Raw genomic sequence first — 27,989 nt, 5'->3', positions numbered from 1 at the left:
TGCTTCCTCTTCCGTCTCAGATTTTGATCCGTTTCCGCCGCCATTGCAGGTTTGGACTGAGATCAGTGTTTAAGACACTGCTATCCATCCATTCCGGCAGTGGAGAAAACGCATAAACATCCGGCGGCTACACTTGACATAATATTTTGGAAAATATTTCCAATAACAGCTTGCTTGGACGTAAATATTCACTGTCTGACTACGACTTACGAATCAGTGAGCGAGGAGGTCGTAGCTAGCACGGTGCTAACCTAGCCAGCTAGCTTTTTAGCTAGAATTCCAGGACTCCGTAGAAGCAAAGGAAATCCGCAATGGCTCAAATACTACCTATTCGCTTCCAGGAGCACCTGCAGGTATGAAAACAATATAGCGAAATACTAGTCGTGGCGAGGGCTCGTAACTATCGCACTAAACCCCTCCAGATCTTTATCGGTTGCTTGACGATTTTCGCTAACTGTTAGCTAGCTAAGCTAACTGTAGCTGGCAGTCCAACACCCGCAGCGAAATGAATGACCTCTCCTCCCCGTTGCCATATTATGCTAGCTAGCTAGCTAGCTAGCGAAAAGACTAGCACAGTGACAGTGAACGTTAACTTTCTGTGGTTGCCATCAAACGTAACGTTAACTGCTTTTATATGATGGCTGCTATTTTGATTTTAATTGGTCTGCTAACTCAAACATATGTCATGTTAAGTAATGGCTAACTACTTAACTAGATAGATACGTTTCTGTTTGACAGTCCATTCAATAACAGCCAGATGGATACATTTAGCTATTTCTGCTAGTGTTGACACTGATCTTACATTACCCCTACCCTGATATTCAAGTGAGGCAGTTGTTCAGTAAACTAAAATGGTTTAATCCACAGACAATGTTCTATGGTTAAAACATCATGGCTTTCTACAATGCCTAGCTAGTTAGTATTATTTATTTTGATGTAGTTGCTATATCTATGGCCATAGGATGATAAAAGTGTAATGGGTTTGAGTCAGTACAAATGGATAGCTACAGTACGAATTATCATCAACATAAAATCTTAATCTCTGCAATGATCATTAACCTGTGCATGAGCCTTAAGGTCGGTTAGCCCACTGAACTAAAGTGTTGGCATTAGTTCCAGGACAGGAGCCAACACGTTTTCAGGTCTCAGACAAGATCACTCACTCATCATGCAAGCCTAGTTCACTGAATCACCTCTGCTACACAGTCACACTAGCAATTGTTTTTTTCAATCAAAATCTTTCTAACAATGTAATTCCATTTCCTTTAGCTCCAGAACCTGGGGATCAACCCAGCTAACATTGGATTCAGCACCCTGACTATGGAGTCTGATAAGTTCATCTGTATAAGAGAGAAGGTGGGCGAGCAGGCACAGGTTGTCATCATTGATATGGCCGACCCCAACACTCCAATCCGTAGGCCCATCTCTGCAGATAGCGCCATCATGAACCCTGCTAGCAAAGTTATTGCCCTCAAAGGTAAGGACTTCCACTGAGCCTGACTTGTTTCCTTTGACTGAACTAATATGTACAGAGGCTGTGTTTTTAACAACTTAATTCACCCAAACTAAGTGCTGTAGGCCTTCATTTTCCTATGTGTTGCTGTCCTAATATTAAAGGGAGTTTGTGTATGTACGATTTTGTTTGTCAGCAAGTTAATAATCTAGGCCTATCACATTCTGCTTCACCTGTTAATGACCATACACAGGCCTGTCCATTTATTTTTTGTTTAAAAAAATCAGAAGTAAAACTGCTTGTGAGTTGCAATTTATAGTCTACATTTGAAACAATTGAACCCCTTTTGTACACTGATAAAATTGTCATACTATCATGAATGCTTTTTCTATTTTTGCTTGTTTTTGCTCTTTTCGTTTCTTAATGCTTTCTTATATGTTTGCAGACGGTGAGTTGGATTTTATATATCATGAGTTGTGGAAGTTGTAATCATGTTTGCACTGTGTTGGAATGTCTGCCCAGTACTGTTTATGTTTACATAGGAAAGAGTGCTTCCATTCTACTTTCGAACACAAGGGGATTGATTTATTATTTTTTTAAACAGGAGGCTATAGGGTAAATGGCAAACAGAATAGGGATGTTCAAGGGAGTTCATCAAGACCTTTAGGTTTGAGGGAAAAAGGGTTAAAGTAAAAACATCTGAGAATACCTTGTGCACCTTTTATATTGCACACTACTGTCTCAATTGCGTAGAGGTCAAGGCTAATGCACAGACTGAGCCAGTGAAACATTCCTCTGAAGCAAGATCCTTGTGATAACTTTTGATAATGTATTATTCATTCCCCTATTATGACTATATCCAGTTTAAGAGCTGGTCTTGGACTATAGGCCAAAATAGTCATGGTTTGCATGATTTTTGTCGGTGCATCCTGGGCTGCAGTGTAAGAACCTTGCATTCAGAGACAGTGTATTGCAGATTAGACTTCAAGAATCAGATATGCAATGCAACATTTCAATACTAGACTATTGTAGCCAAATTAATTTGTATTTGTGTTGATTAATATTGATTTGACACTTTATGTTTTCTATTTTAAGCGTTCACTTGTCAGACAAGATACTTTTGGTCATTAGTGTATGTGGACACCTGCTCTTCGAACATCTTATTAAAAAATAATGGGCATTAATATGGAGTTGCCCCCCCCCCCTTTGCTGCTAAAACAGCCTCCACTCTTCTGGGAAGGCTTTCCGCTAGATGTTGGAACATTGCTCCAGGGACTTGCTTCCATTCAGCCACGAGCATTAGTGAGGTCGTATACTGATGTTGGGTGATTAGGCCTGGCTCACAGGACTTTGGCGTTCCAATTCATCCCAAAGGTGTTCAATATGGAGTTGAGGTCAGGGCTCTGTGCAGGCCAGTTAAGTTCTTCCACACCGATTTCGACAAACCATTTCTGTATGGACTTCGATTTGTGCACGAGGGCGTTGTCATGCTGAAACAGGAAAGAGCCTTCCCCACACTGTTGCCGCAAAGTTGGAAGCACAGAATCGTATAAAATGACTTATGCTGTAGCATTAAGATTTCCCTTCCCTGGAACTAAACCATGAAAAACAGCCCCACACCATTATTCCTCCTCCACCAAACTTTACAGTTGGCAGTATGCATTGGGGCAGGTAGCATTCTCCTGGCATCAGCCAAACCCAAATCCGTCTGTCGGACTGCCAGATGGTAAAGCGTGATTCATCACTCCAGAGAATCCATTTCCACTGCTCCAGAGTCCAATGGCGGCAAGCTTTACACCACTCCAACAGAAGCTTGTCATTGCGCATGGTGCTCTTAGGCTTGTGTGCGGCTGCCCGGCCATGGACACCCATTTCATGATGCTCCCAACGAACAGTTATTGTGCTGACGTAGCTTCCAGAGGCATTTTGGAACTCTGTAGGTAGTGTTGTGGCCGAGAATAGATTTTAACATTCTACCTGTTTCAGCACTCTGCGGTCCTTTTCTGTGTGCTTGTGTGGCCTACCACTTCATGGCTGAGCCATTTTTGCTCATAGACATTTCCATTTCATGATAACAGCACTTACAGTTGACCGGGGCAGCTATAGCAGGGCAGAAATTTTACGAACTGACTTGTTGGAAAGGCAGCATCCTATGACGGTGCCACGTTGAAAGTCACTGAGCTCTAAAGTAAGGCCATTCTACTGCCAATATTTGTCTACGGAGATTGCAAGTCTGTGTGCTCGATTTTATACACCTGTCAGCAACGGGTGTGGCTGAAATGGCCAAATCCACTAATTGAAGGGATGTCTACATACTTTTGTGTGTACAGTACCAGTCAAAAGTTTGGACACCTTGTTCCAGGGTTTTTCCTTATTTTCACTATTTTCTACATTGTAGAATAATTGTGGAGACATCAAAACAATGTAATTGCACATGGAATCATGTAGTAAACAAAAAAGTGTTAAACAAATCAAAATATATTTGAGATTCTTCAAAGTAGTCACCCTTTGCCTTGACAGCTTTGCACACTCTTGGCATTCTCTCAACCAGCTTCATGGGGTAGTCATCTGGATTGCATTTCAATTAACAGGTATGCCTTCATGCGTGTTGGGACACAGTAGGGGTGGTATACAGAAGATTGTAAAATACCAATTCCATATTATGGCAAGAACAGCTCAAATAAGCAAAGAGAAACGACAGTTCATCGTTTCTTTAAGACGTGATGAGTCAATCCGGAAAATGTCAAGAACTGAAGTGCAGTCTTGAAAACCGTTAAGCGATATGATGAAACTGGCTCTCATGAGGACCACCATAGGAAAGGAAGACCCAGACTTAACTCTTCTGCAGAGGATAAGTTCATTAGACTTACCAACCTCAGAAATCGGCAATTAACTACACTTCAGATTGTAGCCCAAATAAATGCTTCAGACTTGATGTATCAGATACATCTCAACATCAACTGTTCACAGGAGATTGCATGAATCAGGCCTTCATGGTAAATTTGCTGCAAAAAATTCACTACTAAAGGACACCAATAAAAATACTTTCTTGGGTCAAGGAACACAAGCAATGGACATTAGACAGGTGGAAATCTGTCCTTTTGGTATGAGGAGTTCAAATGTGAGATTTTTGGTTCCAACTGCTGTGTCTTTGTGAGATGCAGAGTAGGTGAATGGATGATCTCTGCATGTGTGGTTCCCACCGTGAAGCTTGACGAAGGAGTTGTGGTGGTGCTTTGCTGGTGACACTGATTGTGATTGACTTATTTAGAATTCAAGGTACACTTAACCAGCATGGCTACCACAGCATTTGGCAGCGATATGCCATCCACTAAGCGCAAACCAGATGGGGACTATCATTTGTTTTTCAACAGGATATTGACCCAAAATGCACCTCTAGGCTGTGTAGGGGCTATTTGACCAAGAAGGGGTGTAATGGAGTGCTGCATCAGATTACCAGGACTCCACAATCACCTGGCCTCAAACCAATTGAACTGGTTTTGGGATGAGTTGGACTGCAGAGTGAAGGAAAGGCAGCAAACAAGTGCTCAGCATATGTGGGAACTCCTTCAAGACTGTTGGAAAAGCATTCCAGGGGTCTACCTCATGAAGCTGATTGAGAGTACAAAGCTGTCAAGGCAAAGGGTGGCTAACACTTTTTTTTGGTTACTACATGATTCCATATGTGTTATTTCATAGTTTTAATGTCTTCACTATTATTCTACAATGTAGAAAATAAGAAAAACCCTTGAATGAGTAGGTGTGACCAAACTTTTGAAATAGTACTGTGTATATACAGTGGCAAGAGGGAGTACAGTGCCTTGCGAAAGTATTCGGCCCCCTTGAACTTTGCGACCTTTTGCCACATTTCAGGCTTCAAACATAAAGATATAAAACTGTATTTTTTTGTGAAGAATCAACAACAAGTGGGACACAATCATGAAGTGGAACGACATTTATTGGATATTTCAAACTTTTTTAACAAATCAAAAACGGAAAAATTGGGCGTGCAAAATTATTCAGCCCCTTTACTTTCAGTGCAGCAAACTCTCCAGAAGTTGTGAGGATCTCTGAATGATCCAATGTTGACCTAAATGACTAATGATGATAAATACAATCCACCTGTGTGTAATCAAGTCTCTGTATAAATGCACCTGCACTGTGATAGTCTCAGAGGTCCGTTAAAAGCGCAGAGAGCATCATGAAGAACAAGGAACACACCAGGCAGGTCCGAGATACTGTTGTGAAGAAGTTTAAAGCCGGATTTGGATACAAAAAGATTTCCCAAGCTTTAAACATCCCAAGGAGCACTGTGCAAGCGATAATATTGAAATGGAAGGAGTATCAGACCACTGCAAATCTACCAAGACCTGGCCGTCCCTCTAAACTTTCAGCTCATACAAGGAGAAGACTGATCAGAGATGCAGCCAAGAGGCCCATGATCACTCTGGATGAACTGCAGAGATCTACAGCTGAGGTGGGAGACTCTGTCCATAGGACAACAATCAGTCGTATATTGCACAAATCTGGCCTCTATGGAAGAGTGGCAAGAAGAAAGCCATTTCTTAAAGATATCCATAAAAAGTGTTGTTTAAAGTTTGCCACAAGCCACCTGGGAGACACACCAAACATGTGGAAGAAGGTGCTCTGGTCAGATGAAACCAAAATTGAACTTTTTGGCAACAATGCAAAACGTTGTGTTTGGCGTAAAAGCAACACAGCTCATCACCCTGAACACCATCCCCACTGTCAAACATGGTGGTAGCAGCATCATGGTTTGGGCCTGCTTTTCTTCAGCAGGGACAGGGAAGATGGTTAAAATTGATGGGAAGATGGATGGAGCCAAATACAGGACCATTCTGGAAGAACCTGATGGAGTCTGCAAAAGACCTGAGACTGGGACGGAGATTTGTCTTGCAACAAGACAATGATCCAAAACATAAAGCAAAATCTACAATGGAATGGTTCAAAAATAAACATATCCAGGTGTTAGAATGGCCAAGTAAAAGTCCAGACCTGAATCCAATCGAGAATCTGTGGAAAGAACTGAAAACTGCTGTTCACAAATGCTCTCCATCCAACCTCACTGAGCTCGAGCTGTTTTGCAAGGAGGAATGGGAAAACATTTCAGTCTCTCGATGTGCAAAACTGATAGACACACCCCAAGCGACTTACAGCTGTAATCGCAGCAAAAGGTGGCGCTACAAAGTATTAACTTAAGGGGGCTGAATAATTTTGCACGCCCTATTTTTCCGTTTTTGATTTGTTAAAAAAGTTTGAAATATCCAATAAATGTCGTTCCACTTCATGATTGTGTCCCACTTGTTGTTGATTCTTCACAAAAAAATAAAGTTTTGTATCTTTGTTTGAAGCCTGAAATGTGGCAAACGGTCGCAAAGTTCAAGGGGGCCGAATACTTTCGCACGGCACTGTATGTGAACCCTTTGGAATTACCTGGATTTCTGCATAAATTGGTCATAAAATTTGATCTAATCTTCATCTAAGTCACAACAATGGACAAATAGTCTACTTAAACTAATAACACACAAACAATGATATGTTTTTATGTCTTTATTTTAGACACTGTAAACATTCACAGTGCAGGGTGGCGAAAGTATGTGAACCCTTGGATTTAGTAACTGGTTGGTCCTCCTTTGTCAGCAATAACCTCAACCAAACGTTTTCTGTAGTTGTGGATCAGACCTGCACAACGGTTAGGAGGAATTTTGGACCATTGCTCTTTACAAAACTATTGAAGTTCAGCAATATTCTTGGGATGTCTGGTGTGAACCGCTCTCGAGGTCATGCAACAGCATCTCTGTCCGGTTGAGGTCAGGACTCTGACTGGGCCACCCCAGAAGGCGTATTTTCTTCTGTTGAAGCCATTTTGTTGTTGATTTACTTCTGTGATTTGGGTCGTTGTCATGTTGCATCACCCCAACTTCTGTTGAGCTTCAATTGGCGGACAGGCCTAATAATCTCTTGCAAAATGTCTTGATAAACATGGGAGTTCATTTTTCTGTCGACGATAGCAAGCTGTCCAGGCCCTGAGGTAGCAAAGCAGCCCTAAACCATTAAGCTCCCTCCCCCATATTTCACAGTTGGGATGAGGTTTTGATATTGGTGTGCTTTGCCTTTTTTTTCTCCACACATAGTGTTGTGTGTTCCTCCCTTCCAAACAGCTCAACTTTAGTTTCATCAGTCCACATAATATTTTGCCAGTAGTGCTGTGGAACATTCAGGTGCTCTTTTGCGAACTTCAGATGTGCAGCAATGTTTTTCTTTGGACAGCAGTGACTTTTTCCATGGTGTCCTCCCATGAACACATTTCTTGTTTAGTGTTTTATATATTGTAGACTCGTCAACAGATGTGTTAGCATGTTCCAGAGATTTTTTAAAGTCTTTAGCTGACACTCCAGGACTCTTAACCTCATTGAGCATCTGTGCTGTGCTCTTGCAGTCATCTTTGCAGGACGGCCACTCCTAGGGAGACTAGCAACAGTGCTGAACTTTCTCTATTTATAGACAATTTGTCTTACCGTGGACTGATGAACATCAAGGCTTTTAGAGATACTTTGTAACCCTTTCCAGCTTCATTCCAGTCAAAAATGCTTAATCTTGGGTCTTCTGAGATCTATTTTGTTTGAGGCATGGTTCACATCAGGCAATGTTTCTTGTGAATAGCAAACTCAACATTTTTGAGTGGTTTTTAAAGTGCAGGGCAGCTCTATCCAACATCTCCAATCTCGTCTCATTGACTGGACTCCACATTAGCTGACTCCTGACTACAATTAGGTTTTGGAGAAGTCATTAGCCTAGGGAATTCACATACTTTATCCAACCCACACTGAATGTTTAAATGATGTATTCAATATAGACAAAGATACAATAATTTGTGTGTTATTAGTTTAAGCACACTGTCTATTGTTGTGACTTAGAGGAACAGATCACTTTTCTTTTTTACCAATTTATGTAGAATTCCAGGTAATTCCAAAGGGTTCAGATGCAAAAAAAAAAGTGATCAATGTGTCATTTCTCTTTGCATTAGATGGGCTAGTTTTTTTTATTTTTTAAATGTAGCTCTGATTTGTAGTCCAGGTATAGCATTACACAACAGGAAATGTAGGCCTATAGACTTTTGAGTGGTTAAATTTGTTAACAATAGCAGGTTCATCATAGGCTACAGACACAGGAAATTAATGAATAGGAAACCCTTTCCTTGCTCCAATAATAAGCCAGTGATTGGAAAGCCTGAAATGGACTGGTTGTCAGTCAGTGCATCCAAAGACACTTCTCGTACGTCATCGCATCAGTTTGTGTTTTGTGGTCTTGCATTAATCAGCATTCAGACCCAATCCCAAACTTCTTAATTCATCTCAGGATGAGCATACTGTGGTTAGGAATCCTGTAGAGCTGCTCTAACTCCTGGAAGTTCACCTATGACTAGGCACATACAATAGTAGGACTTTTTAACAGTAATTAATGGAAGACCTTATACAGTTCCATCAAAGTATTCATACCCCTTGACCTATTCCACATTTTGTATTTACAGCCTGAATTCAAAATGTATTAAATTAAATCTTAACCATCTACACACAATACCCCATAATGGCAGTGAAAACATGTTTTTAGAAATGCTTGCAAATTTAATTGAAAATAAATACAGGTATTCACACCCCTTTGCTATAACACTCTAAATTGAGCTCAGGTGCATCCAATTTCCTTTGATCATCCTTGATATCACTACAACTTTATTGTAGTTCACCTTTTGGACAATTCAATTGGTTTGACATGATTTAGAAAAACTCACCTTTCAATATAAGGTCCCACAGTTAACAGTGCATGTCAAAGCAGAAACTATACTGTTGTCGTGTCTTTGGCATCATTAAACTGAAAATTAATCTTTTATCAAATGACTCTCTGTAATTATTGTTACGTGATTAGACTGATTAATCATGTAACTGTAATTAACTAGGAAGTCGGGGCACCAATATTCAGATTACAAAGTTATAATTTTCCTAAACTTTTCAGATATTTTCATATCTGATCAATAGTCTTCTGATTAATGAATTATTTATTTTACCTCACGTTAGTCTCATTCCAAACGTCGTAAATGGTTGGTTATCTGCACGAACCCAGTCTTCACTGAGTCATCCATGCATCGTCTTAGTAAATAAATGATTTAACTAAGTAATTCACAGAAATGCATAAACAAACCTAGTTACAAGGAAATGATAACGGAGTTTCCCTAGTGGGATAACCGGCATCGGCGGCTTGGTGTACAAAAGGGAAGTTGGGGTCGTCTGAGATAAGATAACACACAGTTGATAATTAAAACACTTGAAATGCTAATCCTTTGCACATGAACGCTCACTCATTCGGGAACAATTGCAATCAATATATATATTTACGCTCAGTGTGTCGTCGGGTCTCTGTTGAAAAGTTTGTTTCTGTTGGAGAGTGTCCGTCCTCTCTCTGTCGTGGTTAGAATGGATAGTTCAGAGTGACATTCATTCATGTCGTTATAGAATAGATGTTTCGGCGGTTGTCGGTCTTCGCGTTCAATGATACCGAATTCCTAGCTGCAGACTAGTAATTCATATCAAAGACTTGTTCTTATTCTGTCGGTATCAATAGTCTAAGAGTTTAACCACATCTTATGGTTAAAAGATAAACAGCGTTATGGTAATGTGGCTGTATTGTCTCCCGTGAGTTTCACTAAATTGTACCAAACGGACCTGTTCGTAGCTGAATTCTTCACCGATCTGTTATACCTTCTCCAGAACATACATTTTGTAAATCCACTCTGTCTCTATACTGTGGCCATGAGGAGATAATCTCCTCTAGGAATTTTCGACCGCTCTCTGACCACAGCAGCCTGGGTGTAGACCGGGAGACCGGGAGAGGGGGATGGGGCTTGCTGTACCCAAAGAGGGCAATGTCATGACAATGTGAAGTCCAAGGATTTGTCCATAGATCTCCACAATAGAGTTGTGATGGGGCATATGTCTGGGGAAGGGTATTAAACAACTGTGCAAGAAGGACCTTGGTCAGGGAGGTGGTCTAGAACCCAGTGACCACTGACGGAACTATAGAGTTCCTTGACTGAGATAGGAGAAGCTGCCAGAAGGACAACCGTGTCTACAGCACTGCACCAATATTGGCTTTATTGGAGAGTGGCCAGACAGAAGCCACTCCTGAGAAAAACGCACATTACCGCACATCTGGAGTTCGCAGAAAGGCACGTGAAAGTCTAAGAGCAAAAGATTTCTTTGGTCTAATGACAAATGTAAATATTTGGCCTGAATGCAGAGAGCTATGTCTGGAGAACCAGGCACAGCTCATCACCCAGAGGCGTGGTGGCAGCAGCATGCTATGGGGATGCTTTTCAGCGGCAGGGACTGTGAGACTGGTAAGGATGGAGGGAGCAATGAATGGAGTCAAATACAGGCAAATCCTTGATGAGAATCTGCTTCAGAATGCAAACGACCTTAGACTGGAGACAAGATTTATGTTCCAACAGGACAATGACCCTAAGCATTCAACCAAAGCACCGCTGGAATGGCATCAGAACAAGAATGTGAATGTTCTTGAGTAGCCCAGCTAAAACACAGACTTGAATCCCATTGGAAATCTGTGGAAAGGCTTGAAGATTGCTGTTCACTACTGCTCCCCATCTAACTTAACAGTGCTTGAGGGAATGGGAGAATCTCAATGCTGATTGCACTTATCCAAGACAACTCTAAGCTGTAATCGCTGCCAAAGGTTCTTCTACAAAGTATTGACTCGGGTGTGAATACTTATGTAAAATAATAGTCATTTTCAATAAATTAGCAACATTTCAAAATATCCTGTTTTCCCTTTGTCATTATGACGTATTGTGTGTAGATGGGTGAGAAATCTAACACCATTTTCAATTCAGGTTGTAACACAACAAAATGTGGAATAAGTCAAGAAGTGTGAACTTTCTGAAGGAACTGGTTTGTAAATTATCAGTTCACCCAGTCACTAGTGATTGCTGTTTATTAGCCTCATGTGGATTGGTGATGTCTTACCTTTTTTTTGTATTGAGTCTTTTCCTTCCTGAATGCAGATCTTGCCACGTTATTGGTTGCCCGTCGTTGTGGTCTTGCTTTCTGCATTGCAAGTGCTGTTTTGTTTGGTCATTTGGTGGCACTCGCACCAAACCATGACTACCACTATTTCTAAATCAAGTGAAATTTGGTATTACAGTATTTTCATTTCCCCTCTAGTCTGTTTGTGTGTGGTGATTAGTAGTTTACATTAGTTCGTGGATATACAGTGTTAGATCATCATATTGCTAAACCTTTTAATGTGTGAATTTTCAGCTGCAAAAACCCTCCAGATCTTCAACATTGAGATGAAGAGCAAGATGAAGGCTCACACCATGACTGATGACGTCACTTTCTGGAAGTGGATCTCCCTCAACACTGTGGCACTGGTCACAGACAACGCCGTCTACCATTGGAGCATGGAGGGAGACTCCCAGCCAGTCAAAGTCTTTGACAGACACTCCAGCCTAGCAGGCTGTCAAATCATCAACTACCGCACTGACGCCAAACAGAAATGGCTGCTTCTCATTGGGATTTCAGCACAGGTACTGAAATAGAGGGAATTAGATTGGATTTATGGTTGACGCTAGCTGTAGTCTACTGAAGTGACTTGCGTTTTCTTTAATGAGTTTGTCATAGAAGTTAATCCGTGTGAGTGTTAACACTAATGTACAGCAATACACTGACCTGATAGATGCTAATAACATGCTTTTTGGCTGTTTTGAAGCTTGCACAGCATTGAAATGTTCTGCTCTGATAAGACTTAATGTACCTCTGGAAAATACTGCTGTAGCACAAGCTCTTGTACATTATGTGTATTCCTTCATTTTAGCAAAACCGTGTGGTGGGAGCCATGCAGCTGTACTCTGTGGACAGGAAGGTTTCCCAGCCCATTGAGGGCCACGCCGCCGGCTTCGCCCAGTTCAAAATGGAGGGTAATACAGAGGAATCCACACTGTTCTGTTTCGCTGTCCGAGGGCAAGCTGGAGGAAAGGTAGGAATCTCCAGCTTGGACATGGAGTACTCAGGGAGGGCTGGAATTGAATGGAAAAAGAAAAATGAGCAAAGAAGACCGGGAGATCTTATTGTTTTTGTTTTTTTCCTCTGAATGTGTTTTTGCTTTCCTAGTTACACATAATTGAAGTGGGAACCCCACCAACAGGCAATCAGCCGTTTCCAAAGAAGGCAGTGGACGTGTTCTTCCCTCCTGAGGCCCAGAATGACTTCCCTGTAGCCATGCAGGTACTGGAACCACTTCACAGACAAGAACTCAAACCTGTTCCATACAGTCATGCAGGCCCTCTGCATTAATACCTGTTATGCTACAGCTTCTGAAGTCTTGTGTCCCTGCTCTCTGTCCTCTAGATCAGCTCTAAGCAAGATGTTGTCTTTCTTATCACCAAATATGGCTACATCCACCTGTATGACCTGGAGACTGGCACCTGTATCTACATGAACCGGATCAGCGGGGAGACCATCTTTGTTACAGCCCCACATGAACCAACCGCTGGCATCATTGGAGTCAACAGGAAAGGACAGGTATGTCTCCACTGGTAAATGGGAGTGTTTTATTCCTTTTATCAGAAGTAACCAGATGCCAGTGGGCTGATCAATGAGTTTCCTGTCCAAAACACAGAGCCATTAAATATTCAGGACGATGGAAAGCTGATCCATGTCTGTAGAGCCTACTGCTCCAGGTCTCCTCCTCAGAATTCACAAACACTGTATACTGTACCTGTGTGATGATTGCTGAGAGTCCCATATATGTGACAGTGGAAAAACAGGGTGTGGAAGTGTGCTTTTATAAATAAAAATAAAATAATGTATTTTTAACCTTTTTATTTAACTAGGCAAGTCAGTTAAGAACAAATTATTATTTTCAATGACGGCCTAGAAACAGTGGGTTAACTGCCTTGTTCAGGGGCAGAACGACAGATTCTTACCTTGTCAGCTAGGGGATTCGATCTAGCAACCTTTCGGTTACTAGTCTAACGCGCTAACCACTAGGCTACATGCCGCCCCAAATTTGTGTGTGTGAGTCAGTCAGTCACTTGGTGACCTTGGCTGAGGGAAGCCTTGTTTAATACTGATCTAACGGCACCTCCAGCAGATAGCAGCATGTGAAACACAGTTGGAGATCCTGCCAGGCGTCCTAATCTCCTTAAAGCTCCTGGCTCTCTAACCCTCCAGTCTGCTGCTCCTTTATATCTTAATGTAACACACAGACATCACCATGGAGCAGTGTGTTTCTGTGTAGTTAATTCACAAATGCTATTCTCTAGTCTAGCAACATTCTTTTTACACGTTCAATTAAATTCTGAATAAATATGTGAGTTTAACAAAGGAATTATTATATACCAGTTTTGTTAAATTTGTCAGTACATATAAACTAATGTAATAGTACACATATTTTCATGTCTGTATAGTAGTGGACTCTCTAACCCTGTCTGTGTGTTAATGTGTTTGTCCAGGTGTTGTCAGTGTGTGTGGAGGAGGAGAACATCATCCCCTACATCACCAACGTGCTCCAGAACCCAGACCTAGCCCTGCGCATGGCCGTGCGCAACAACCTGGCTGGGGCCGAGGAGCTGTTCGCCAGAAAGTTCAACACCCTGTTTGCTGCAGGGAACTACTCTGAGGCTGCCAAGGTGGCCGCAAACGCTCCCAAGGTACTGCCAATGCACCAAAACGCACAAACAATTAAAATCATGATCTGGTAAATGTTTTTTGGATGATATTTCAGCTGCCTTGTGTATAATAAGGTTTCTACTACTACAGTCTTCTGTCATGTTCACATTTTTTGAAAGTCAAAACGCTCCTTTCCTCCTCCTCCCCAGGGTATCCTGCGTACCCCGGACACCATCCGTAAGTTCCAGAGTGTGCCGGCCCAGCCGGGCCAGACCTCTCCACTGCTGCAGTACTTTGGCATCCTGCTGGACCAGGGCCAGCTCAACAAGTTTGAGTCTCTGGAGCTGTGCAGGCCCGTCCTACAGCAGGGACGCAAGCAGCTGCTGGAGAAATGGCTCAAAGAGGACAAGGCAGGAAACCATAGTTATCATAATAAACTGAGACTATAGTTGTCGCTTACTGTTGAGTTTGGATGTTCAACATTGAGCTTAAGTTTTATTTTCCAATTATGTATTGCTCAACATATAGCACTGGGCTGTTCAAATATCCCTATAACTATTGGGCTGGCTAGGACTTTATTCGCGACAGTGTTGGTTGGGGATTTATGAAAATTGCATGTGTTTTTTTTAATAGCTGGAGTGTTCAGAGGAGCTGGGGGACCTGGTGAAATCAGTGGACCCCACTCTGGCTCTCAGCGTCTACCTCAGGGCCAACGTGCCCAACAAGGTCATTCAGTGCTTCGCTGAGACCGGACAGTTCCAGAAAATTGTCCTCTACGCCAAAAAGGTTAGTTGTGGTGTTTCTATCTTTCTAAGTCCTTTCCAATATAACATTTGACTTGACACAAAATTGAATTCTTTAATATGGTCAATTTAGATTGTATTCCGTTTTTAACTAACGGATGCGTTTTCCGTATTTCCCTTCTAGGTGGGCTACACTCCAGACTGGATGTTCCTGCTCCGGAATGTGATGAGGATCAGTCCAGAACAAGGCCTGCAGTTCTCCCAGATGCTGGTGCAGGATGAGGAGCCCCTGGCCGACATCACACAGGTCAGACGGCTAAACGTCTTCACCACCTCAACCATTCATTTATCGTCCTATTTCCCTTACATATACATTTTCTGAAGGGAAAAAACCTTGTTCAGTGCTGCGCTGTGAGGTGCTGTATACAGTAACATGATTGATGTGTGGTAGCTGATGTATTGTCTGTCTCCCTGTTCAGATCGTTGACGTGTTTATGGAGTATAACCTGATCCAGCAGTGTACCTCTTTCCTCCTGGATGCCCTGAAGAACAACAGGCCTGCTGAGGGGCCTCTGCAGACACGCCTGCTGGAGATGAACCTGGTCCACGCCCCACAGGTACACACACATCACACCCCATTCCACACAGACCCAACACTTACACAGCAATTGTATGCATGTTTTTTTCTTTTAGTGCCACACTCTTATTTGCTTCTCTTCCACTGACTCGTGATGTCATGGATTTTAAATTCATGTATGATGTTTTTTTTCTGCTTCAGGTGGCTGATGCCATCCTGGGCAACCAGATGTTCACCCACTACGACCGTGCCCACGTTGCCCAGCTGTGTGAGAAGGCTGGCCTGCTGCAGAGGGCTCTGGAGCATTACACCGACCTGTATGATATCAAACGGGCTGTGGTGCACACACACCTGCTCAACCCTGAGGTATAGGACACTATCTAACACAACCACACACTGCATGGAATAGAATGTCCTGGAGTGTTCATGGTCTTGGTGAACAAGTGTGTACTTGCTGTGTTTTGCTCTTAATAAACATAAGCTTTATTGACTGTGTGCATTCTGGTATTTTTCCTGTCTGTGCACTGACTCTGTGTATTGACTCTGTCCTGCAGTGGCTGGTGAACTTCTTTGGCTCCCTGTCAGTGGAGGACTCTCTGGAGTGTCTTCGGGCCATGCTGTCGGCCAACATCCGTCAGAACCTGCAGATCTGTGTCCAGGTGGCCTCTAAGTACCACGAGCAGCTCTCCACCAACTCCCTCACTGAGCTCTTTGAGTCCTTCAAGAGCTTCGAAGGTAAGCAGACCATACACCTGACGCAAACCACCTAGTCTTGTCCTCACCTGCATGGAACTTGGTCATGACTGTCTCAACAACCACATAGTTGTTCATCCTACCTCTCTATCTATGGGGACTAAGTTCTGTCTCTATTCATTCCAGGTTTGTTCTACTTCCTGGGTTCCATCGTTAATTTCAGCCAGGACCCAGAGGTCCACTTCAAGTACATCCAGGCAGCCTGTAAGACGGGACAGATCAAAGAGGTGGAGAGGATCTGCAGAGAGAGCAACTGCTACGACCCTGAACGAGTCAAGAACTTCCTCAAGGTAAGGAAGAGAAGTAGGCATACTATAGTATGACATCACAGCTTACTTCAGTCTTTATTTGGTTAATTACCCTGAAAGCCAAGTCTAGCTGTTAGTTTGATTCTGTGAGCTGATATCAATATTTCCTCTCTTCACAGGAAGCTAAGCTGACTGATCAGCTCCCCCTGATCATCGTGTGTGACCGCTTCGACTTTGTCCACGACCTAGTCCTCTACCTGTACCGCAACACCCTGCAGAAATACATTGAGATCTATGTGCAGAAGGTACATAAACTCATATTAACCTGCGTAACAGCTTTTTGTTTGTATACACACACACACACCATTGTACGATATGTGAATTTTCTATAAGAAAAATGTGTTTGTGTGTTAGGTGAACCCCAGCCGTCTGCCGGTGGTGATTGGCGGGCTGCTGGATGTGGACTGTGCTGAGGATGTGATTAAGAACCTGATCCTGGTGGTGAAAGGACAGTTCTCCACTGATGAACTAGTGGCTGAGGTGGAGAAAAGGAACAGGTAAGGACTGTGGGGAGAGGGATGTCTCAGCCCAGACTGGCTTTATGCTGTAGTGCATTTAATTGTGACATTACTTCTGAAAGAGAAAGTAGGATGAAGGGGTGCTGTTTGACCCACTTAAAAGTGTAAATATATCCAGTTTATGAGCACCTGAAACTTGAAGATGTGTATATATTTGTTGGCTCCAGACTGAAGCTGCTTCTGCCTTGGCTGGAGGCCCGTATCCATGAGGGCTGTGAGGAGCCAGCTACCCACAATGCCCTGGCCAAGATCTACATCGACAGCAACAACAACCCAGAGCGCTTCCTGCGTGAGAACACCTTCTACGACAGCCGCGTGGTGGGCAAGTACTGTGAGAAGAGGGACCCCCACCTGGCCTGCGTGGCCTACGAGAGAGGACAGTGTGACCAGGAGCTCATTAATGTGAGTGGGGAAATAAGAATGACATTTTTACTTGACTAATACATTGAAATGTTAATTTTATACTGTTTGCGTATGTTTTCCCTCAAATACTGATCATCTTACATTTCCTTTTACAGGTGTGCAATGAGAACTCTCTGTTCAAGAGTCTGTCTCGCTACCTGGTTCGCCGTAAAGATCCTGAGCTGTGGGCCAGCGTGCTGCTGGAGAGTAACCCGTTTAGAAGACCCCTCATCGACCAGGTATGGACCTGTTCCTGCCTGTTTGAAATGCAAACCTCATCCTTACTAAAACCATGGCCCAAAATGTTCTGTGATGTCCCACCAAAACGTTGCTTATATTTCTCACGATGGTTAAATTGTTATTTGTGACTTGGTTGGCTATAAGTTTGCAGAATGGTGACTATTCTCTCCATTCTGGAATGACGTTTGTTGTCTTTCATTCAGGTTGTTCAGACGGCCCTGTCTGAGACACAGGACCCAGAGGAGGTGTCCGTCACAGTCAAGGCCTTCATGACTGCAGACCTCCCCAACGAACTCATTGAGCTGCTGGAGAAGATCGTTCTGGATAACTCGGTCTTCAGTGAACACAGGTACTAGGGCTACTGAAGCTCTGCTACCTGTGCTCACTGGCAGACTGAGCTGTCCATTGTGTGTCTGCTCTTTCAATATCAGGCTTGTTTGTAACTTTAAACTTGTTGTTTTAGTTTGTCATGCTGAGCAGAGTTCATCTGTGTTTTTATTCAGAAACCTGCAGAACTTGCTGATCCTGACAGCCATCAAGGCGGACCGTACCCGTGTGATGGAGTACATCAACCGCCTAGACAACTACGATGCCCCCGACATCGCTAACATCGCCATCAGCAACGAGCTCTTCGAGGAGGCCTTCGCCATCTTCAGGAAGTTTGACGTCAACACCTCCGCCGTGCAGGTCAGTGGTTGAGTCTTTTGCTCTGGCAAATGGACCATTGACCAAAATGTTGCTTGTTCAATTCCCGTTGTGGGCAATGCTACTGTTCTGTCTGAATTCTATGGATTAAGAGGTGAACTTGACAAAAGTCATTTCTGTGTTTTTAGGTTTTGATTGAGCACATTGGGAACCTGGACCGGGCCTACGAATTTGCTGAGCGCTGCAACGAGCCTCCAGTGTGGAGCCAGCTGGCCAAGGCTCAGCTGCAGAAGGGTCTGGTGAAGGAGGCCATCGACTCCTACATCAAGGCTGATGACCCCTCTGCCTACATGGAGGTGGGCCAGGCTGCAGCCCAGAGTGGTAAGAGACAAAGAAAATGATCCATGTATTGTCCAGCATACAACCAACATTAGGGTTTTTCAATGTAGGCTTGCTATTAGAGGGGAAGGTATTCACCTGCATCCAATTTGGGGGAAAAGTTGTCTGGGATCAGTCTCTCATATGCTAAAGAGAAGGGACTTCCTGCAATCTCAGTTGCAGAATCCAGGCTAGGAGAAAAGGGTTTAGTGAAGTAAATATAAATGTTCCTCTACTATCCTCAGGTAACTGGGAGGACCTAGTGAAGTTCCTTCAGATGGCCCGTAAAAAGTCCCGTGAGTCCTACGTGGAGACAGAGCTCATCTTCGCCCTGGCCAAGACCAACCGCCTGGCTGAACTGGAGGAGTTCATCAATGGACCCAACAACGCCCACATCCAACAGGTACGCTCTGAACACAAAATACACATACTGGCGCATACACACACCGGCATACCCCCACACACGTTTACCTGACACATCCTTCTCCATCACTGCTGACCAGTATCATACCTTTTTTCTTATGAAGTATTTCTCTATTCCAGGTGGGTGACAGGTGTTATGATGAGAGGATGTATGATGCGGCCAAGCTGCTCTACAACAACGTGTCCAACTTCGGGCGGCTAGCGTCCACCTTGGTCCACCTGGGAGAGTACCAGGCCGCCGTGGATGGAGCCCGCAAAGCCAACAGCACCCGCACCTGGAAAGAGGTGTGCTTTGCCTGTGTGGATGGAAATGAGTTCCGCCTGGCACAGATGTGTGGCCTGCATATTGTTGTCCATGCTGATGAACTGGAGGAGCTCATCAACTACTACCAGGTAAGGCTCATTTGGTTCAATTACTACCAATATTCACTCTCATAGCAATTGCCTTATCCTGGCCAGAGTTAAAGAAAATAATTGACCAAATCATACCATAGCATGTGATAAATGTGTTTTTAATGGTCCTGTGTTAATTGAAGATCCATGGTTGTGTTTGTCTCTAGGACCGTGCTTACTTTGAGGAGCTGATCACCATGCTGGAGGCAGCCCTGGGTCTAGAGCGGGCTCACATGGGCATGTTCACCGAGCTGGCCATCCTCTACTCCAAGTTTAAACCCCAGAAGATGAGGGAGCACCTGGAGCTCTTCTGGTCCAGAGTCAACATTCCAAAGGTAAGGGAGGGGAAGAACGCTACGAGATGTCTGTCTATATGCAAGCGGATTGAAATGATCTGCAAAGTCTTTATATTTTGATATTTGTTCATATGTTATTTGAATGCAGCAATGTGTGATTTAGTGATTCATATCTTTGTGTGCTGTTTTTGGGGTGGGTGACGATAATGTTAATGTGTGTCTTCAGGTCCTGAGGGCTGCAGAGCAGGCCCACCTGTGGGCGGAGCTGGTCTTCCTCTATGACAAGTATGAGGAGTTTGACAACGCCATCCTCACCATGATGAGCCACCCCTCAGACGCCTGGAAGGAGGGACAGTTCAAAGACATTGTCACCAAGGTAACTGACTGCAACAACACACAAGCTCAGCATGTCATGTTTTAGATTTGCAAACATTTCGTATTGGTTGTTGTCATGATGTATTCCTTGGTCATTGTATGAGGCCAAGTATTTGTCACTGACTAGAAATCCACATCCTGCAGCTGAATGTATGAGGCTTGTGATTCCAGGTGGCCAATGTGGAGTTATACTACAAGGCTATCCAGTTCTACCTGGAGTTCAAACCATTGTTACTGAACGACCTGCTCATAGTGCTGTCACCACGACTCGACCACACCCGCGCAGTCAACTTCTTCATGAAGGTACTAGGATGCTACTCTGTCCATACTTGATAGCTTCTTGTATGGCAATCTTTGGCATTCAGAACGATCTGCTTGACTGTTCACTGACTGGACTTTTTTCTCTGTCCACCTCCAGACCAAGCAGCTGTCACTGGTCAAGCCGTACCTGCGGTCAGTGCAGAACCACAACAACAAGGGTGTCAACGAAGCACTTAACAACCTCTTCATCACAGAGGAAGACTATGCGGTACTAAGATCTTTTAACATAAGCTTAGTTTTTCATACTTTGGCGAGAAGAATCTGTGAAAACACTGAAATTACCTTTGTGAAAAGAGAAGTTCCTTTGTTGAAAAAAAAGTCTGCATTCATTTTCTGTCATGCAGAAATGACTTTCTCTCTTATTGTTACACCTCTGTCCTGTCCAGGCCCTGCGTGCCTCCATTGATGCCTACGACAACTTTGACAACATCACCCTTGCCCAGGGCCTGGAGAAGCACGAGCTGATTGAGTTCAGGAGGATCGCTGCCTACCTCTTCAAAGGCAACAACCGCTGGAAGCAGAGCGTGGAACTCTGCAAGAAGGACAAACTCTACAAGGTCCAGCTTTTCCTCAACTTTATATCAAATACTAATATTTTGTCTACAGACCAGTGATCATCAGCTCACACAGATACCCATGCTGCTGTTGTTTTTGTAAAATGTATGGATCATAACATTGCTTTTTGACGTCACTGTCTGAATTCTTTCCCTGTGTCTCCCTTGTTTTGATGTGTATGTCTGTGGTGTTTTTGTGTGTAGGACGCCATGCAGTATGCGTCTGAGTCGAAAGACCTGGAGCTGGCTGAGGAGTTGTTGGCCTGGTTCCTGGAGGAGGACAAGAAGGAGTGCTTTGCCGCCTGCCTCTTCACCTGCTACGACCTGCTGAGGCCTGACGTGGTGCTGGAGACGGCCTGGAGGCACAACATCATGGACTTCTCCATGCCCTATTTCATCCAGGTCATGAGGGAGTACCTCTCCAAGGTGGGTTAGGTTGGCCACGCCTTGGATGGCAGTTCACCCCATAGGGTATTTTATACAGAGTGTGGTAAGGGTTTTTTGTGCTTAGGTTATCAGTGTCTACAGTGAAAAGTAGGTTACTATTAACATGGTGAGGCAATTCGTTGTCAGGTGATGTTTTTAATGTACCAATTTACCTTTTTGAGGAGGTCACCTTTTAGGATCTTGTAAACAACCACAACTTCAGCCGATCTCATCCTGTTCCGTTTCTCTCAGTCATGTTACCGGTAATCATGTCTTCCGTTTTGATTTGGGTTTTCATCTCTGCTACTTTTCCATACAAATGCTAACGTCAGGAGATTCATACTGCTTAGTATTCTTCCATGCCACATATTTGTCATATGGCAAGAAATATCACTTCTTGTGGTAGAACATAATGGTAGTATCGGCTATAGTCTGCTGGGATCCAGGACTAACAGGAAGAAATAGACTGCTATCTAGACCAATTGTACATAATTATGCATGTTGTATGATGATTACTGTAATGATATTTTAAAAACAGGTCTGCTAATAGATATTTTATAACTTAAACGTACCACATTTGTATCAAAAGTGGCTTATTTCCATCTCTCACTGATAGTTTTTTTTCTATTTTTTTTTCTTCTGATTCCACGTTTGTTCTCTCTGTTGGGAGAGAGTTGGTTTTGTTTTAAGTTGCCTCTCTGAATTCCCTTTCAGGTTGATGCGATTAAGGAAAAGGTGAAAGTCCAATCCATTTCCAGTCATTCTTTTTGACCCTCTGTAGTCTGTAGTTTGGAGGAGTGAAACTAGAGGAAACTGCATGAGTCTGTCCCCTCCCCATGTCACTGCTGCTTCTGACTCCACACCTTGACTAGACCCAGAATGGTCTGGAGTGGGGCTCTCCCACCCTGCCTCTGGGGAGCTGCTGGGCATGCTGGGGTTTGGGATGGCTCTATTAGCTATTGCTCTTTGTTCCAGGGTTGAATCAGTGACTGACCAATCAGGAACTCATTCACCCCAGCAACACCCAAACAGAGGGATGTTTAGTTCCGTTCCATTGAGGCTGCCCACATAAACCAGCAAACTCAGTAACTGTCCAGGAGCAGGAAAGGAGAGCTCTACTCTGGATAACCTACTGTAGTCAGACAATACTCTCCCTTAGACCTGTAGATACTAATGAAAAACTACCACTGTCTGTAATATCACTGGTCTGCTGTTGGCTTGAGGCTGTGATAATCTCTACCACTTGCCATTTAGTGGTCAACCTTGGTAGATCGAGTACTGGGGTTTGATTTGTACTGAAATGAATGCTGAAACAGCCCTGGGACCACATTGAATGTGGTTTGACCAGAGCTTAGGGCCAACATTGTTCAATTTTGTCCTTTTATAGTGAAGTAATGTAGCCTCATATTTGGGCTATGCACAGCTGGAGACAGCTGCAAAGTGGGAGAATAGAACACATTGTGTATGGACATTCTGATCATTCAGAGTACCCTTTTATGTAACAGTTTACGGAGTTAACTCTCAAAGTAAAAAATGCCTAGTTTTAGATGTAAATATCTTCAACAAATTGTGACATGTATGGAGATGTTTTTTGCATTTTATTATAATTCTGTTCCTTTTATTTGTTTTATTAGTTGTACTGTAGTGTCTTTGCTACTCCAGAACTGTAAAGTGTGGTCTGTTCAATGACAAGTGGGGTACTGTGTGTACATAGTGTGTAGAACGCGTGTAACATACTTACATTGTATTCAGGGCAAGCATGCGTTTCCTCCGCCCATAGCATTAGCAGTATTTTTGGACAGGCTTGGAGACATTGTTGTTGGCTGTGCCTGCTTCTGGACGCCTTGACTGGCCGTACAAACCATCCCTCCATCCTCTCACTCCCTCCACTGTGGCTCTCTGCCTTTCTCATGCACTCTTCTAAACAGAGAAATGACTTAACTGCTGCTTCAGCATGTCTCTTTCCCCTTCAATGAACCTACAGCCTGTTTACCTGCATCTTAAAACAATGTACTGACTGTTTTGGCAGAAGGCAAGTATGTAGAGAACTGAACCCTACGTTGTGATCTGACAGGAGAGAAGTATATTCATAGATGACTTATGGTTTTGTTGAAGTGATCTTGTGAATTTTCAGGATGCATAGGTTGTGTATGTCTCTCATATTCAAGATGCTGCTTGCTTGAATCTGTGAATTGTCAGCCTTGCTTTTTCTTTTACAATTCCTACTCTAAGCTGCTTAACTAATCAAGCAGAGATTTCCCTTATTTGCTGGTTATTGATCATTTTAGTATAAATATAATCTTTCCATTTAGAACTTTTTTATTATTGAGGTTTCCAGTTGATTCATTGAATCTGTTTGTTCAACTTCATGGTAGGGTAAGTTTCTTGTTGGTGTTAGCATTGTGATGGTGCTTGTAATCTCTGGTAGTTATTTTTCTGTGATGTTGGCCCATATCAGAGCTGTTGAAATGGGTTTGGTTCTCTACATACTGTCCAAACACATGGAAATAGATGCATCTGGTGGCTGGATGGTGGGACCATCTTTATTTATTTGTATTTAGTGCCTTCGGAAAGTATTCAGACCCCTTGACATTTTCCACATTTTGTTAGGATTCAGCCTTATCCTAAAATGTATTAAATAGCTTCCCCCCCATTAATCTATACACAATACCCGATAATAACAAAGCAAAAACAGGATTTCTTTTACATTTTTGTTCATTTATTTTCATTTATTTAATCCATTTTAGAATAAAGTTGTAACGTAACAACGTGGAAAAAGTCTAGGGGTCTGAATACTTTCCTAAGGCACTGTGTGTATGTATACAGTACCAGTCAAAAGTTTGGTCACAGCTACTCATTCAAGGGGTTTTCTTTATTTCTACTATTTTCTACTTTGTATAATAGTAGTGAAAACATCAACTATGAAATAACACACATGGAATCTTGTAGTAACCAAAAAAGTGTTAAACAAATCTAAATATATTTGAGATTCTTCAAAGTTGCCACCCTTTGCCTTGATGGCAGCTTAGCATTCTCTCAGCTTTTGCTTCATGAGGTAGTCACCTGGAATGCATTTCAATTAAGAGATGTGCCTTGTTAAAATTGTATTTGTGCAATTTCTTTCCTTCTTAATGCGTTCTAGCCAATCGGTTGTGTTGTGACATGGTGGGGGGGTATAGCCTTATTTGATAAAAGACCAAGTCCATATTATGGCAAGAACAACTCAAATAAGCAAAGAAAAATGACAGTCCATCATTACTTTAAGACACGAAGATCAGTCAATCTGGAAGATTTCTAGAACTTTGAAGTTTCTTCAAGTGCAGTTGCAAAAACCATCAAGCTCTATGATGAAACTGCCTCTCACGAGGGCCGCCACAGGAATGGAAGACCCACCGTTACCTCTGCTGGAGAGGATAAGTTATTTAGAGTTACCTGCACCTCAGATTGCAGCCCAAATAAATGCTTCACAGTTCAAGAAATAGACTCATCTCAACATCAACTGTTCAGAGGAAACTGCGTGAATCAGGCCTTCTTGGTCTGCATGGTCTTGCTGCAAAGAAACCACTAAAGGACACCAGTAAGAAGACTTGCTTGGGCCAAGAAACACGAGCAATGGACATTAGACTGGTGGAAATCTGTCCTTTTGGTCTGGAATCCAAATTTGAGATTTTTGGTTCCAACTGCCGTCTTTGTGAGACGCAGAGTAGGTGAACGGATGATCTCCACATGTGTGGGTCCCACTGTGAAGCATGGAGGAGGAGGTGTGATGGTGCTTTGCTGTCTGTGATTTATTTAGAATTCAAGGTACTCTTAACCAGCATGGCTACCACAGCATTCTGCAGTGATACACCATCCCATCTGGTTTGCGCTTAGCAGATTGTCCTGTTGAAAAACAAATGATAATGACCCAAAACACACCTCCAGGCTGTGGTAAGAGCTATTTGACCAAGGAGAGTGATGGTGCTGCATTAGATGACCTGGCATCCACAATCACCTGACCTCAACCCAATTGACATGGTTTGGGATGAGTTGGACTACAGAGTGAAGGAAAAGCAGCCAACAAGTGCTCAGCATATGTGGGAACTCCTTCAAGACTGTTTGAAAATCATTCCAGGTGAAGCTGGGTGAGAGAATGCCAAGAGTGTGCAAAGCCGTCATCAAGGCAAAGGGTGGCTACTTTGAAGAATATAAAATATTTAGATTTAACACTTGTTTTGGTTACTACATGATATGTGTGTTATTTCATAGTTTTGATTTCTTCACTATTTTTCTACAATATAGTAAAAATAAAGAAAAACCTTTTTTAAATGAATAGGTGTCAACTTTTGACTGGTACTGTATATATTAATTAGTGTTCTGTTTAGGCTTAGCTGTGTATCTAATCTGAAATTAGACTCCTTTACAACCCTAATGCTGGGCTGTCGTGGTCAAGCTTGGTAGCTAGTATCGCCATTAGCCACTAGTAACCGTGCCTGACTAAACCCTCCGAAACACCGTAGCATGGCCTGCCTTTTGCGGCCTGTTTTTTTATTTTTTTATTTTTTAAATCTTGACTTTATTCATCTCTGCCTGTCAGGAATGGTCCCATCGGCCAGCCAGTGAAATAACCCAGAGGTCAGTTATATTGGCATCTCATTAGAGCTCCCCTTGCTGGTTGTGTCTGTGGTTAACATGCTCACCTCTCTCCCTGCCTCTCAGGTCGACAAGCTTGACGCCTCCGAGTCCCTGAGGAAACAGGAGGAGCAGAACACAGAGTCCCAGCCCATTGTTTATGGTACGGTGGCCTGACCTCTACATAACCCTGCCGCTCTATTGGTTGAATATGTTAAAGGAGGTCTATAATGCTTTGAAGTTGTAGCACCTGGGCAGTGTTAACCCTTGGGAGTTTGTTTGTATATTAGTAGTCTTGTCACGAAGCTCATGCTAGTGTCCTGTGTTTGTGTTGCAGGCACGCCCCAGCTCATGCTCACTTCAGGCCCTGGTCAGGCTGTGCCCCCCCAGCCTGGCTATGGAGGCTACGGCTACCCAGCAGCACCCACCGGCTACGGCCAACCTCCCCAGCCTGGCTTTGGCTATGGCATGTGAACGCCCACCACCCCTGACCCCTTAGTCACCTGTTTGTCTCTCCTTGTGTTCCTCACCAGCTTACCATGCTCACAATAGGGGATACAAACAACAAGAATCTGTGTTCTTTTAAATTATTTGTATTATGTTCTCCTTTAAACAGCAATGGACTTTTATTTGTATTGTTTTGAACAGAAATTTGACTTTTTTTTCTTCACATTCCATATTTGACTACTTAACACTTACTAGAATGATCATTTTTGTGTATTTTCTTTTTTATGGGGTTATGTATGTAAGTGGACTTGAGAAAGAAGCAATTAACTTTTTTTGAAGTAGTTGGAGAAGCATCTAATTTGCACTCTGTCGTGAGAAGAAACTAATATAGAAACTCTTAATTTTGATGTACTGAACGTGTGAACAGCTTACATTGTCTATTCGTCTGTCTGTATAATGCATTTCATTATTGTATATTCTGAAAAAAGGTTACATATAATATTTGAACATATATTGCCACTTCAACACTAAGTAACAATAGTATATTCTGCACAGGCGTGTAGCTTTGAGTTTGAAATGCGTACGGACGTATGTGTGTGTGTGATCTAAATAAGAATTTGAATCTCCCTTGTTCTATACTGGCTCTCCAGTCAGCCCCAATAGATGTTAGTCCTCCTTTGTTGGCTCCATGTGTTTAATCTAGGTGACCTTCTGTTGTGCCGTGTACAGTGCTTGTGTGAGACTGTGTATGTGCAGGGGGATCGAAGGCTGACTCTTCAGACCTGTACGTTTGTATTTAGTCACCACCCTCCTTGTGCTGAGGTCTGTCTATGCCAGGTGTTGTGGTGTTCTAGGTCACCATATTTTTGTGTGTACAGAAGAATGATCGTTGAAAAAAAAAAAAAAAAGTGGAGATCTTGCTTGTCGTCCTCCACGGCCCTGTCCCGTTTGGTTCGGTCAGTGCGATTGGCTCTGAGAACAAATGGAGGAATTGGAGGACAGGGCCGTTCTCCTTTGGTGTCCTAATGTCAACTTGTTTAGATCAGTAACACTCCTGTAGGTTATGTATTTCAATGGTTATTATGAAGAATTAGTTCAGTACTACAGCATACAGTTCTTTGTCAAGAATGGTCTGAAATAAAAGCCTGTATTTACCTTGATGTATTCCCAAAGTGCTTTGAGCTGTGTGTGTAAAGTATCATCCTAATCTCTGAACATTCCTTTCTATTATATTAACAATAAAACATTTTCATAAAGACCATGCTGGAAGAGAAATATAAAAGACTAAAGTCTATCCTGTAGATAAAATCTTGGTCCCTGTATGACGAAGTTGTTAGGCACATTCAAATTATTTTATCCTACAAAGAAAACATGTCATAATAGAATTGACATTTTCACATCAGTCTATATAAGCAATCCATTAGT

The 27,989-nt window shown here is 42.9% G+C and overlaps 1 protein-coding gene across 7 annotated transcripts; it reads left to right on the top strand.

The window, feature by feature from the left end:
• Nucleotides 1–2: 2 nt before the first annotated feature.
• Nucleotides 3–27,724, top strand: LOC109905784 (clathrin heavy chain 1). Of its 7 annotated transcripts, XM_031790994.1 has the most exons (34): nucleotides 3–353; nucleotides 1,270–1,477; nucleotides 1,899–1,901; nucleotides 11,803–12,071; nucleotides 12,359–12,520; nucleotides 12,655–12,768; nucleotides 12,892–13,065; nucleotides 13,998–14,195; nucleotides 14,364–14,564; nucleotides 14,788–14,940; nucleotides 15,082–15,204; nucleotides 15,377–15,514; nucleotides 15,676–15,840; nucleotides 16,029–16,209; nucleotides 16,354–16,517; nucleotides 16,655–16,780; nucleotides 16,890–17,032; nucleotides 17,221–17,455; nucleotides 17,572–17,694; nucleotides 17,899–18,044; nucleotides 18,199–18,382; nucleotides 18,529–18,721; nucleotides 18,964–19,121; nucleotides 19,262–19,534; nucleotides 19,702–19,869; nucleotides 20,057–20,206; nucleotides 20,377–20,508; nucleotides 20,624–20,734; nucleotides 20,913–21,083; nucleotides 21,285–21,506; nucleotides 22,221–22,241; nucleotides 26,083–26,120; nucleotides 26,205–26,280; nucleotides 26,455–27,724. In XM_031790994.1, the coding sequence occupies exons 1-33, from the start codon at nucleotides 312–314 to the stop codon at nucleotides 26,233–26,235; spliced, it is 4,920 nt and encodes a 1,639-aa protein (XP_031646854.1). In that variant the 5' UTR covers nucleotides 3–311; the 3' UTR covers nucleotides 26,236–26,280; nucleotides 26,455–27,724. The 7 variants fall into 7 exon arrangements, with proteins under 7 accessions (XP_031646854.1, XP_031646855.1, XP_020358973.1 ...); XM_031790995.1 differs by lacking the exon at nucleotides 22,221–22,241; XM_031790992.1 differs by lacking the exon at nucleotides 26,083–26,120 and having other exon boundaries at nucleotides 4–353.
• The last annotated feature ends 265 nt before the right edge of the window (nucleotides 27,725–27,989 follow it).

Source organism: Oncorhynchus kisutch, linkage group LG15 (assembly GCF_002021735.2).
Source record: "Oncorhynchus kisutch isolate 150728-3 linkage group LG15, Okis_V2, whole genome shotgun sequence".
Lineage (NCBI taxonomy): Eukaryota > Metazoa > Chordata > Actinopteri > Salmoniformes > Salmonidae > Oncorhynchus > Oncorhynchus kisutch.
Note: the sequence above shows the minus strand (reverse complement) of the source record. Positions and strands in the feature narration are given on the sequence as shown.

Excerpts from the sequence above, each read along its gene's own strand:
- LOC109905784 (XM_031790992.1), top strand. The coding sequence starts at position 312 with ATGGCTCAAATACTACCTATTCGCTTCCAGGAGCACCTGCAG. Across the intron at positions 16,518-16,654 it reads GAGTCAAGAACTTCCTCAAG|GAAGCTAAGCTGACTGATCA; the intron begins GTAAGGAAGAGA and ends CTCTCTTCACAG. Across the intron at positions 26,281-26,454 it reads GTCCCAGCCCATTGTTTATG|GCACGCCCCAGCTCATGCTC; the intron begins GTACGGTGGCCT and ends TTTGTGTTGCAG.